Below are 12,927 nucleotides of genomic sequence, written 5' to 3'. Positions count from 1 at the left end.
TAACACCTGGAAAAGGAGAGGAGGGGAGAGCTGGTGTCTGATCTGCAGATGGAAGCCGGGAGCGTGTGGGCAGGGGTGTAGGAGGGCTTGGCGGTTGCAACGGGAAGTTTTTCTCCTTGTCTGAAGGCATGGCTGTGCCTCGTCCTGCCTCGCTGTCTGCCTTTCCCAGGCATTTGCTTTTTGAGCCTGTCTGCTGAAACTCCTGGTTCTGCCTCTCTCACCTGAAAAAATGCCTTCAGGTCAGCTCAGGTCAAAAAGACTGCTACCTACCCAGTGGCTGAGGAGAAGCAGAGTCCCGGCTCTGCCTGGCTCGGTCCTTTCCGAGTCCCAGGGGACTGAGAAGCCATTTCCCCTGCTTTTACAGGAGGCACAGACATGGCTCATCTCTTTTCTGCCCGCTTGCTTCAGCCCATGAGGAAATTCATACAAGGCAGGGGAAGGTTAAAGCTGTTTTTTTCCTATGAGCTCTGCAATGTTGTCCTGCAATGACATTTGCCTGAGCAAGGAATTATTTTCCCTCCATCTGAATGTTTATGTACCAAATACCTGTTCTTCTGTCTTTGTTCTCCAGTTCCTTAATCAGAAATGCCTAGATCTTAACCAAAACGTAGGCAAAGAGCCTCTCCAAGGAGAGAAACCTGGCTGTGTGTGAGTCTAGAGGGGAACCAGGAATAAACCTCAGTATTTCCAAGTCATTAGTGAGCGGTGTCTCTGGGCTTCTCCATCTTCTGTAGCCGAGAGGCAGGGACCAGATCTTAAGAGAGAGAACTCCAGAGAACGAAACTTCTGGCTAAACCAGCGTCAGAGATGTTTTCCGGCCACAATAACACACCTTGAGATGCGGGTGAGGGCAGGAGACTTGCAAGAAAGGGGGAATTTCCTTTCCATGCCCCAGAGAAATCCATTCATTTGACCAGCAGGGCTTGTGAATGAGCCGAGAGCTGCTCTAGCCCCATGGCTTAGGGAGCTTCACCACTTTTGTTTCAGCATTAAACAGCTGGAGGGATGTCTCCACTAAGAATATGTGCAATAACAAAATCATTACTCTCCCTAATTATGCTCACTAATGTGCACTTATGGGCAGAAGACCTATTCCAGATTACTGAATTCGGTAAATTTATTAGCAAGGAGGCAGCAGAACAGGATTAGAAATCCCAAAGGTACGATGTTACATAATGCACCACGCTCATTTATTTTGACAAGCTCGGTTTAGTTTTAATTATTTATGATAATGAACCGAAATGTCTTCTCTAGGCTGTTTTGTATAAGTAATGGAGGCTTCCTGAAGTACACCACATGCATCTGCTGTTCAACGTTTCCTGGGGAGTTGGACAAGAGACAGAAGACGAGGGGGGAGGGTGCAGGGACGTCACTAATTCCCAGACACTAAAAATACCCGCAGCAGTGCCAGAGAAACATGCTGCCGGATTGTAGGGTATCGTTTGCTACTTGCGCTGCATGCTTGGAATAATTCATTGCAGACAAATGGTGGGCTATGAAAGACCCTGCAATGGCCAAAGCCACACCATCATGTATGAGTTGTGGCTCCCAAATTTACCTAAGTCAAGGGTTTCGCTTGTGATGTTATTCTAGGTTGGTTCTTGCCCCAAAGTGGCTGCTTGTGCTCTCTGATGATACACAGTCCATTTTGTCCTGTCCGTTAGGCCCTGATGAGGACCGTATGGCACTACTGCATCGTGGCGGTACCGCTGATGTTCGCCTTCAGCATGCTGGCCACCATCACTGACACCATCCTCACCAAGGCTGTCCCGTCCTCTGACACTGGTAAGACTCATCAAAAAAGATCAGACTGATCTTTTCTTGTTTTTGAGTCCTCATGTGCTTCCCAGCTCACACCACTGCTGTCGAGCCCTGGGACACATTCTTGGCAAATGACCAATTGCCCAGCAAATCTGGCTTGGCAGTTGCGTGCGGTGGGTGTCAGCAGAGCAAATGAATGGAGACCAGTGGCGCTAATACAGGATGAGCTTGAACAAGATTGAGCAAGCATCCTGTGACCCAGTGCTCCCAGTCCCCTGCTGCCTGCTGACATCTATAGTGCCGGACGCAGTAAGGGAAGCCTCACCCAAACTCTCTTTTCCACGTGAACCCAAGATATGTTCAAGAAAAAAAAAAAAAGGTGCTTTTTCACCATGAGGGTGACTGAGGGGGCAGTTCGTTCATGCCTTTTAACTTAGGGCATCTCAGGAGAGTATTCTGGGTCACTCTTTGGAAACATGTTTTGCCTGATGCAGTAATTGCCCCGCTCTCCACATTTCGGTCGTGTTTCAGTCAAACAGTTACTGTATTTCTCTGTACGAGGGAACTGAAATGCAGCAGTAGAAACAAATCTTTATACCTGGATTTTTTCTTCTGTCGACAAAGGAAATAGGCCTCCATCATTGTCATGAGAGCCTTGCTGAGTTTGTCCCAGGATGGAGCTGGGTTAACTTGTTTTGGTGTCTTCTGCTCAAGCTCTTTCAGGATTTGCTCCCCAAGCCATCCATGCTCACCAGGTACCCCAGAGTTTCTCTGCTCTAGCTGAGCCTTTCTGGGATGGTAGCCTGCACCCTTCGTCTTCCTTAGCATCCCTCTGCACAGACCCTGCTGAGAATGGGAGTTACAGTTTGCACAGCCCGTTAGTGAGGTTTATAAAGCACTTTCAAGATGCTTCTGGGTGAAGAGCTTTTCTAAATGTCACTTCAGTAGTTTATTTGTAGAGCTGATCACTGCATCTCCTACAAATGCTGGGAGCCCATGATTTCCAAGTGCTATACTTCTACCTGGGAGGACCACTTAGTTCCCAAGGAGAGGAGGACTGGGGATGTCCCAGCCCCTGCGCTCGAATGGGAAGAAAATCTGCTGTTTCATGCATTGGACCGATGTTCATGTGAGGAGGGAGAGCCGGGGGGAAGGGCACCAAGCGACTTTGGGACATACAGCCAAGCTGGAATTCATCCAGGCTTTTCTCAAAGGGGCTTTGTGAGGAAAACTGGAGCATTGCTTGGCTTTTAAAGCCTGGAGGCAAGTTTCGGTCAGAGAGGAAAATGGATTTAGTTGCCTCACCCCACTCTGTGCTTGCGTATGTTGTTAGGTCAGCCTGAGCCTCCATGGGATGGATGGTCTCCATATGGCAAGGCAGGATGGCGGAGCAGGACAGAGGCAGCCCGCGGGGCAGCACGGATGGCCAAGAGGGGATTGTGGGACATCGGGAGAGCCGTGGGCTATCCAGGGCTTTCTCCTGCCCATCCGTCCTGGGCTGATGCTATGCCAAGTGCTACTACAAATTGCAGAGTTACAGCTGGCTCAAAACTGGGCATGCCAAGGAGGGAAGCTGCTGGCACGGAGGACCGCGGCACTAGGGGAAAACCTTGGCTCCACCGCTCCTCCCAGGCCTTCGCCTTTCCAACCATGCTTCCTCCTTGCAACGTTTCTGAGGGAAGAGGAATCTGATGGTTTTGTTCTTGTTTTGGATGCACCCAGGCAGGGGCTGGGGCGAAAGCAGGAATGCCTGACACAGCAGAGCCGTGTCCCAGTGAGCTGCCTCTCCGCAGCAGCTGCGGCAGTGACGGCGTGGGTGTCTCACAGAGAAATGCAGCTATTAAAATGCCTGCCATCCATCTCTGGCCGTGGGTGGCACCCCGGAACGGCTGCTCCACCCGTACAGCAGCTAAGAGCCTGCTCCTTCCTATGCGAGCCTGAGACTGGCTCTGCAAAGCGAGCATTTTGGTGGCACGTTAGAAACCTCCACTTTTCTAGGAGTGTGGACATCTGGCTTTATGAAAAAGCCTCGCTGTCATCACATCAAAAACCTAAGCACTAGCTTGCAACAGCTGTTAGTTAATACAAGGAAAACACCCATTGGGAATTTGCCGTTGGAAACATCATTTCTGAGCCTTGCTGCTGTCTTTTCCTGATGTTTTTTGCCAGCCTGCGGACGGCAGAGCCTGTGAATGTTTTCCTTTGGGCCGAGGAGAGGCTTTCCTAGGAACTGGAGGTTGGGCTGAGCTCAGATGTTCATCCTATTGCAGGGCTGGAACAGATGGGGCGTTGCAGGAGGATAACCTGTCCACCCTCGCTAGACACTGAGTCACTTGTCCTTGCCTTCTAAATAGGTGTCTCACAAAGGGAACAGTGGGACGTAGGATGGCACCATCCCTTGCACCCATCATCCTGGTTTCAGGACCGATCCAAGGTCACTTCCTACTCAGGCTGATGAGTTTGACACTTGCTCTTTGCTTATGGATGGAGCTTTGCACTGAAGGGAACAGAGTGGAAATTATTTCATTCATTTTCCTTTGATATTTTTTTTATCTCCTCATCTTCAAAGGCAGGAAGGGAAAATTCTGCCCCACGTGCACGTGCTCTTCAGCTGGGCGTGCGAGCTGGTGGGAGGACAGCCCCGAGCCAAGAGGGACTTGCATCTGCACAAGCACTCCTTGTCAACCCCAGTCCCTCCTGGAGAATGGAGGACTTGTTTCTCCACAGAGCCCCCTGCCCTCGAGGGAGGGAGGGAGGAAGCCCCGCAGAGCCTCCCTGCGAACTGGCCCACATTTCATGATTTTATTTGCACATCAGATGAGAAACTTTAGGAGGAGAGCTTGCAGCTTGGTGCGTTGAGCCCCCCAGCTTTGCTCAGGCTTCGCTGGTTCGAAGGTGGCTGTTGGCATCGATGACCTAATCATTAAATCAGGCCCCGCGATTACCCCACGGGCGTGAGGCTGATCTGGGCCAGCACCATCATCTAAGCGTGGCAACAGGATGTGAGCTGGAAAGGAGGGCGAGTCAGGGCACCCCGGCACAGCGCAGGGTGGGAGGAGGGACGGAGCCGCCCAGCTTGGGGAGCTGCCAGCACCCAACCCTGAAACCTGCGGGAGGAGAGGAGGGCTGGGGAAAGAGGGGAGGATGGGCCCTCAGCCGACTGGGTCATGCCAGGTATGGGAAAAGGAGGAAAAAAGCTGGAGGGGGAGGAAAGCAGGGCAGGGAAGGTTCAGAAAGTGGGATAGCAGTGATGAAGAAAGTGAGCATGTGCGTTGGCAGAGCTGAGCAAAGCCGTGCAGGAATTTTTCTGCTGACGTGGTGACTTGTCCCAGTTAAAGGTCTTGCCTTAACTGAGACCCATCACATGCGCAGCTTTGTAACAGAGCTAGACCCATGCTGCAGAGCCGAGATTTACAACGTCCCAAAGCTTGAGGGCGTCTGACACGAGGGATCTAATTTAAACCCATTAAGTTGAAATTATCTTTCTCAGCAACATGTTGGAGAAGCGCAGTGGGAGAGCCCAGCCTTTTAAGAGGATGGATCTCTGCTCCAGAAAAAAAAGAAAAGAAAAGGAAAAAAAACCCTGCCTCCTCAATCATAAGAGCCAGTTTGGCAATTCTACGTAGTAATTAGTTTAATTCAAATACCTAGAGGGGAAAAAATAATTGCAAAACCTGCCCAGAAAGTTTGGTGGTTGTGGGATGGTTCCCATTGGCAAAGGGTCAAGGCGAGGTCCCACCCATCGCCTTTGTGTTCCCATGCGCGGGAGGAGTGCTCGGCAGTGCTTCCCGGGAGATTTCCCTCTCTGCACGGCTACGCCTTTGGCTCGGGCTCATTGCACAAGTATTTTAAGCATGCTGATAAAAGCCCAGAAGTCGCTGGCCGGCGTTACGCGAACACCTGGCTGCGTCTTCTCCCTCGGAGCCAGGGCTCATTTCCCCGTGGCTGCCCACGTTAAATAGGGCACTCGGCTCCACAGCTTACATGCAGGGCAGTGTTCTCCTCATCCTTCCCGGACACTGCTGCCCTTGTGCAGTGACAATGCCTCAACACGTCTTGGTGGAAAATTGATGCCAACAGCCCAAATAATCGTACTGGTATTAAAAACAAATAATTGCAAACATCATTTCAGAGCAGGACAGAAGTTTCTTGCATAAGCTGCCAGCTTGCCCTTCCTCCCAGTGTTGGGGGCTAATGATTTTCTGGCCGGCCGGGTATTTTCTGCTCTGCTGAGCGTGATAGCCAACCTGAACGAAGACCATAGGACAAAGAGTGTGACGGATGCGTGGGGTCTTTGCATCCCGTGGGATGTCCTGGCTCTCCGTCTGTGTGTGGAAAAAAAACCCTGCCTTCGCCAAACTGGAGGTGCTTCCCCATCCACCGGATTCCTGTTAACAATGCAAATGGGAGAGCTGCTGGAGGGGGAACCAGCCTAGCCGGGCAAAGGGCTCACATTTCCATCCAAATTGAAATATCCGTTCTTTTTGCAAGGAGGGTGGGGGAGTATCTCAAGGGGATCCAGTCTTTATCTGTGGTTTTATTTATTTATTCTTAAGGATCTAGTTAGACCTAAGCCTCTTGCTCCTGCTAAGCCCTCGAGAGCCGTTCCTCAGTGCCACACTGGAGAATAAATGGCAATAGCAGCTCAGATGGGATGGGGTCCTCTCGGGTGGTTGTGATATTGGAAGAATTGGTGTGATTTGTTTGAAAGTCTTTAACATAACCCTAGGAACTACCTCTCCATCCCTAACCCCATGCAGTAGTTATCAGCCCTGTTGAGTGCAATGTTCAGAAGCATCTTCTGGGGCCAAAGGCATCCTTGGACCCTGGTGAAGGCAGCGGTGAGCACCAGCTCACCTTTCGGGCAGCATTGTGGTCATCTGGACTGTTCAGTAAAGAGCTGAGCTGGCTAGTGGTGGAAACTAGTCCCCATGCCTCCAGGAGTCCTTAGCCTCAACGAATCCTAATTGGACCTCTATAAATTAATGTGAGAGATTATTTGAAGTCATTTGCTACTACTGCAGGGGAACACCATCAGGGACAAAGGGAATCCCACACGCTCTTCTCCACTTTTCCATCCCAAGGCTTGCCCTTGCCCTGACAGCTGCGTGTCGCTACCATCTCTCCTAGGTACCATGCTCGGGATTTGTGCCTCGGTGCAGCCCTTGACCCGGACAGTGGGCCCAACCATCGGTGGAATTTTATACAAGCAATTCGGAGTCTCCTCCTTTGGCTATTTACAGTTCATTGTCAATATAGGTTTGTTCGTTTACCTGTTAAAGAGTAAAATCCCACTGAGAGAGATGAAAAGCCAATAATTCAGTTGCAAGGAAGTAACCCCTCCTTACTTTTTTGGATAGAATTAAAGATATTATTGAGTTTTGGTTTTGATTCCATAATCCTGGAATAAAATCGTTGGAACAATACCTTGTTTTTTCATCAACACTTGCGTCTAGAGTAAAGCACAGATCAGTTTGCAAAGGCCTTGGAGCCATGCTGGAGCAGCTGGTGGCTGTGGGACCCCCAGGAGCTATCCAGTTCCCCCCCTGAAGCAGCGTCTGTCGTTGCAGGCAGTAGCTCCAGATCCTCAGCTGTTGTCACTCAGCATTCCTGCCTGGATTCACCAAAACTAAGGGGATTAGGAGCCACTGCCTCTGCTCTGGTTTGGTCTTTTATTTCACCCTTGCAATGGTACCAAGGAAAATTGAGGTAAAACATACCTGCTTTGGAGTGTCATTTTGTGGCATTAAATGCACCTCTGGTGTTCTTGTGCTAGAGGGGGATCAAGGCCAGAGGCTTTTGAATGCCGTGGCCAAAGGTTTGCTACACCCGCAGCTCAATCATGTGCAACCTTGCCTCTGCACGAGCCTGGCGGGCGGCAGCGTAGCTGCCAGCAGTGTGCGAGGAGGATGCAAAGCCCCCCTGTAGCACGCTGCAGCGCCAATCTCCCTCCTGCTGCCAGGAACAGGGGCCAACTCTCCTTCCAGGATTCCCCCCCCATACCGAGCCTCTCTTTCTCTTACTACAGGCTGCTCAAAATTACATACTTGGCAACTTCCTCTCGTACAAAGTCTCCTGCAGGAATTGCACTGATAATGGGGGTGGGGAGGGGAGGGAATTACCTGATAGAAATTATCAAATTTGGAGCATTAGTAGTGAGTACTTTGCCTGCTAAGCTCGTACTCCTGACTGCTGGAGCTGACTCATGTGCTGCAGTATAGCTCTTGAGGAAGCCCGGCTTAGTTAGTGATAATCAAGCTTCACAAGGTAAAACTTCAGTAGTTTTATAAAAAAAAAAAAAAAAAAAAGTTGCTTTTTTTCTCCAAGCTTCTTGGTCCAGGTGCTATCAGAAAAAAAAAGACCATCTCCACTCTTCCCAGCTATCCTGTAGAAGTTTAGCTCAATCTAGAAACTGCAGCGGTAGAGGAAGAGGAGAGAGCGAGTTCAGCTTGCTTTGTTACAAAGCTGAGGAATCCCATGGAGTGTCAGCGCTGTGTTATTCCAAAATCAAGAATCCAGCTTTCTGCCTTAGCACAGCAGTAAGCTATGGGGCCAGGGGAGGACGCCGGGCATTAACAAACAGCAACATTTTATTATTGCAGGGAGCCCTTGCATCTTCTGTAGCCACCATTACCTGATTACATGGGAAAGCACTTCAAAAGGAGCACTCACCCAAGCTGTGGTAGGCTTTTGCATTTCCACCACTGACCAGAACCAGACCTCAACACACCCTCCCTCCCTGGTCAGGAGACGAGGTCAAATACAAATAGGTTAACTGGGCTTTCTCCATCTCCCACTGCCCAGTCTGGGCCACCAAAAAACAGAGCTTACCCCCTCCTCTCTCTAAGTCACTACACCACTGTCTGCTCCACAATAGGCATCAAGAAAAGTTACTGCAGCCCAGAGTACAGTAATAAAAAGTGAACATTTCAAGTAATTTATTTGGAATGGACATATTAATGCAAAAGCAATATTAAGACCAGTAACTGCTGAAAGACATTCATCAAAATAAATACAAATATAGATACTACAAATAATTTAAATTGTGTTTAACACCACCAGTCAGTGTTGAATCTTCCTTGTGTCTCATAAATAGAAGATAATCGTTCGCAAAGCCGTGCCACTCAAACACGTGGCTGCTTCGCTAGAAGTCCTTTACGAAAGTCTTTGGTTTTTTCTTTAAATGCATCTCAGGCAAAGCTCAGGGCTCTTTGCTCAGCAGCCTCAACAGGCTCAGAGAAAACCAAGCCGCTTCCAGCTCACTTCTTCGCTTTCCTTCATTGGTACCTTGTCCCATTTCAGTCCAAGACACTCGATCTGGTTTATCGTCCAGTAGTACGCTCTAAAGGCAGCAAGAGAAAGCAGGTTAGTTGAACGAACAGGACAGCGGGGCAGGAAAGAGTGCTTGGGGGGGCTTTGAAGGGAGAGTAAGTGTTCAACATGTATCTTCACAGATGCCATATTTTTAGCCAAGTCTGTAAGGAAAGCCCTGCCGAGTGCCATTTCTCATTTCCCCCCTCGAAAAGTCACTATTCCCAGGGCCCCGCACAAGCCCGGCTCCCACCCGAAATTCCCAGCGCCGCATGAGGTGCGGGATGGGGGGCGTAGGGGGCAAACCCCAAAACTCCAGCGCTGAAGCGGGCAGGCAGTGCACCCCGGTTTCGGGGTGCGGCCGGGCACCCTGACGGGCGGGCAGCGAGCCGGGGAGGGGGAGTCCCGCCGGTAAAAACAAAACAAAACAAAAAAAAAGAAAATAGAAAAAAAAAAGAAAGAAGATAAAAAAAAGAAGCGGAGGCAGAACCGGGGTAGGGGGCTCACCTGGGGCCGGGGCGGGGGGCGACAGCTCAGGGCGCCCGGGCCAGCCGCCGCTCCTGGGCGCCCGCCGCCTGCTCCATCTCCTGGCGGCTCTTGAAGTCCTGGATGGCCCGCTTGTTCTGGAAGTCGATGAGGGCCATGGTGATGGAGGCGTTCCAGCAGCTCTGGTCCGGGCACCGAAAGTCAATCTCCTTGCGGTCCTTGGTGACGATGGTGAAGTAGATGTACTTGCCCGTGCGCTCCACGCAGTCCACCTTGAGGATGGAGCCGAAGCCCAGCTCCTTGCCCTTGGCCCGCTTGTGCCCGTCGGGGAAGAGGCTGAGGCTGTCCTTGGTCAGCACCACCAGCTTCTTCTTCCACAGCTGGAAGAGGCTGTCGCTCCGCTTCTCCAGCTCGCCCTCGCGGATCACCTCGGCCTGCATCTTCATCCTCCCTCCCCGGCGGCTCCGGCTCACGGCTCCCGGTTCACAGCTCACGGCTCCGGCTCCGGCTCCGGCTTCGGCGGCGGCTCGAGCGGCGATGACCGAGCCTCGCCGCGACGGGAACAATTTATTGCAATGAATCAGCGCCGGGCGCCTTCCGGTGCCTCCCCCGGGGAGCCCGGCCCGCCGCCCCCTCGCCGCCCCGCCTCCCGCCCGCCCCCCGCACTTCCCCGGGCCGCGCTCGCCGCCCGCCACCCCCCCCGGGCTGCGGGGTGGAGGTGAGGGGGGGGTCAGCGGAGGTCCCCCGGGAAGGAAGAGGAGGGTGCTGCTTGTGGGGAGGTGGGTGCCTCCCCGAGGGCCCCCGTCCCTGCTGCCGCCGCGGGCAGAGGGACGGCGGCCCCAATTCTGCCTCCCGCCCCCATGTTTCCTCCGGCCAGGAGAGATATTGTGTGTCCCACCTCCCCCACGGTGAGGATGGAGCCGGTGTGACCTGGTGCATCCCCGTCTCCCCCTTCTGAGCACACACTCTGCTGCATCTCGGGTCCACACTGGGGCATGCGATGACCCCAAAACCACGTCCCACGGTCTCGGGCACCTCGGCCACGCTGGCTCTGTCCTGCAGCGTCTCCACCCAGCACAGAGGGGTCCGAGCCCTGCCCGTGGTGGGCCGCTGCCATTTCCCACGGGCGTCTGGTCTGAGCCCCAGCCCCTGGTTGCCCCAAGAGGCTCAGGCAGGGTCCAGCCAAGCCCATCAGCTTCGTTTGGAGCCCCACATCCAGCCAGCGCCACACCATCACCATCAGTCTTTCCCGCGCCCTTTCCTTGGGCCACTCCACCTCTCCAGTTTTTGCATTAACGCTACTCCCCCTTATCTTTTTTGTTATCCCCTATAACCACTGGATTTATCCCGTTTTCTTCCCCTCAGCCTATTCCCCTCTCCCAGGGAAAGCACCACAGTTCATTACAGTCAGGCCAGTGCTCAGCGCCCCGGGGAAATCAGTAAAGGCCGTGGTGGTTGGAAGTGATATTTAAGAAGCACGTGCAAGGCAGCAGTCCCTTCCTCTTGTACGCCATTCATTTTGTCACCCTTTTACAACGTTTGACACAAGGCCGATCCAGCTCCCTTGCCATGGCCATGATGCTACAGCCAAGGGCAGGGCTGCGCTTAATGAACTTATTCACGCCGTTTCCAACGCACTATTTGCTCAGCTATGGACTTCATGCGGCACTGCTCTTTGGACTTTGAGCCCAGTTCCCCTCCATCATCTTTCCTGAATGACCGACACCTCCAGAGGTGTTTGCAAGCCAAACCCTGGAGGTGAGCGTACAAAGCCAGGCCTGGCCCCTTTGAAGAGCTTGGCGGAGTTCCCAGGAACTTCGGCAGGGTCAGAAGCCCGTTCCCGGGGAACAAATCAGAGCTGCAGCCAAACTCGTTTCCGCTGCAAATCACTCATCGGCTGGAGCGTACGGCTGCGCTTTGATAACTCGCGGCAGTGTGCACATCTGTGAGGAGGGCCAGAACAAAGGGGGGTTCTGTGCGATGCTCTCCGGGTTGACAAATGAGCTGGGAGTGGTTTGGCTGAACTTCTCAGGGTGGGATGGGCTGGGGACTGCTCGGGGAAGACCACACTGGCCATCATTGCTCATGGGGTGGGGGAGCAGCCACAGACCGTACAGGTAGCTGTGTCCTGGCATGAAGAGTTGCAAGTTTTTCCCTGAAAGCCAACACTATAGCTCACTGTTTAGTGTGATTTAGGGTTTTTTTTTTGATTGACTGGCCATCAGGCTGCACATCTACATTTTCTGGACAAAGGCTGGACTACTCTGTAAAACAGAAAGTTCCTGCCCAAAAGGCCCTGTAAGAACAAGGGAGCTGGAGCCAGCCAGGAGCAGAGCTGGATCTTAAGCAGAGATCATTATGATATTTTTAATTGGGCTTCAAAATACATCAGAGAATGGTCTTTGTGCACAGGAAATGGGACACCACTTCAAAAAGAGCAAAAAACCAAGGCAGCAAGTCAGGAGCATACAACGAACATCTGGAGGAAGGCTCCCGGTGTGGAAAGGCTGCAAGGACTTGACATGTTTGTGCACACCTTGCTTCAAAAGGTCCGGTAAAAAAAAATGCACTCGCTTTTAAATGAAACTTGCGTCTGTGGATGCGGGGTCAGCAGCCTGCTTTGGGCTCTGTCTTTCCGCTTCTGCTTTCATCTGAGTGATTCTTCTTGTGCATTGATCCATCGTTTTAAAATTTCAAAGCCTCGCCTAAGCTGTCACCGCAGTCAAATTTTCTTAGCACTGGCAAATTCGAAAACTGCTAGAAAAATTAAAAAGTACTAGGAAAAAAACGTGAAAGAGTTGCTCACAGTGTAGGAAAAGGTAGGTTCATGCAGAACTGGGACCCTAGTTTGCAATGTATGTCCATTGTAGGAAGGCTTCACTTTTTTACATAGCATGGGCTTGTTAAATGGATAACCACATAAAAGGAAAGTCCAGGGCATTAAAATACCATAATTTTAAGTCTCTGGTGTTGTCACTATGCAAAAATTCCATAAAGTGGGTTTTAAAGTGTATTCACCCTTCCTGAGACAGATAGGAAAGCAAAGGTTGCTCTAACTGAACCCAAGTTAGGCAGCAAAGTTGCATCATGGGAAGTCTCCTACAGGAACACGTCTCGGGAAGGAATCGAGAGCTTCAGGTTGCTCAGAGAAATCTGACCTGGAAAGCAAGTGACGATTGCTCACAAATAAGTAGCGCAGCCCTAATCCTAGTGCATGCCGTGGTAGCTGGTCACTACTGTCACAAGTGTGTAGCTCTAGCTTTGCTTGGAAAAAGAAAAAATATATATATCGCCTTAATTTTTGTAGAATCATAGAATAGTTTGGGTTGGAAGGGACCATTAAAGATCACCTAGTCCAACCCCCCTGCA

At 51.5% G+C, this 12,927-nt stretch overlaps 2 protein-coding genes across 2 annotated transcripts in view; one reads left to right on the top strand and one right to left on the bottom strand.

Moving 5' to 3' along the window:
• Positions 1 to 7,187, top strand: part of SLC67A1 (solute carrier family 67 member 1) — a 63,599-nt gene extending 56,412 nt beyond the window's left edge. The window contains exons 9-10 of the mRNA XM_086748820.1: positions 1,665 to 1,785; positions 6,892 to 7,187. Coding sequence (XP_086604946.1) covers positions 1,665 to 1,785; positions 6,892 to 7,079 — 309 coding nt within the window. The 3' untranslated portion in view covers positions 7,080 to 7,187. The remainder of the gene's footprint in view (positions 1 to 1,664; positions 1,786 to 6,891) is intronic.
• A 2,401-nt stretch (positions 7,188 to 9,588) lies between these two features.
• Positions 9,589 to 10,137, bottom strand: PHLDA2 (pleckstrin homology like domain family A member 2). The gene has a single exon (XM_086749317.1). It carries the CDS (start codon positions 10,002 to 10,004, stop codon positions 9,606 to 9,608), a length of 399 nt encoding a protein of 132 aa, XP_086605443.1. The 5' UTR covers positions 10,005 to 10,137; the 3' UTR covers positions 9,589 to 9,605.
• Between the last annotated feature and the right edge of the window lie 2,790 nt (positions 10,138 to 12,927).

The sequence above is a fragment of the Chlamydotis macqueenii genome, chromosome 5, assembly GCF_036417535.1.
Source record: "Chlamydotis macqueenii isolate bChlMac1 chromosome 5, bChlMac1.mat, whole genome shotgun sequence".
In the NCBI taxonomy this organism is placed as follows: Eukaryota; Metazoa; Chordata; class Aves; order Otidiformes; family Otididae; genus Chlamydotis; species Chlamydotis macqueenii.
This window is presented reverse-complemented; position numbering and strand designations above follow the sequence as displayed.

Bases quoted from the DNA above. Each gene is read 5' to 3' on its own strand.
- PHLDA2 (XM_086749317.1), bottom strand. From the start codon at position 10,004: ATGAAGATGCAGGCCGAGGTGATCCGCGAGGGCGAGCTGGAGAAGCGG.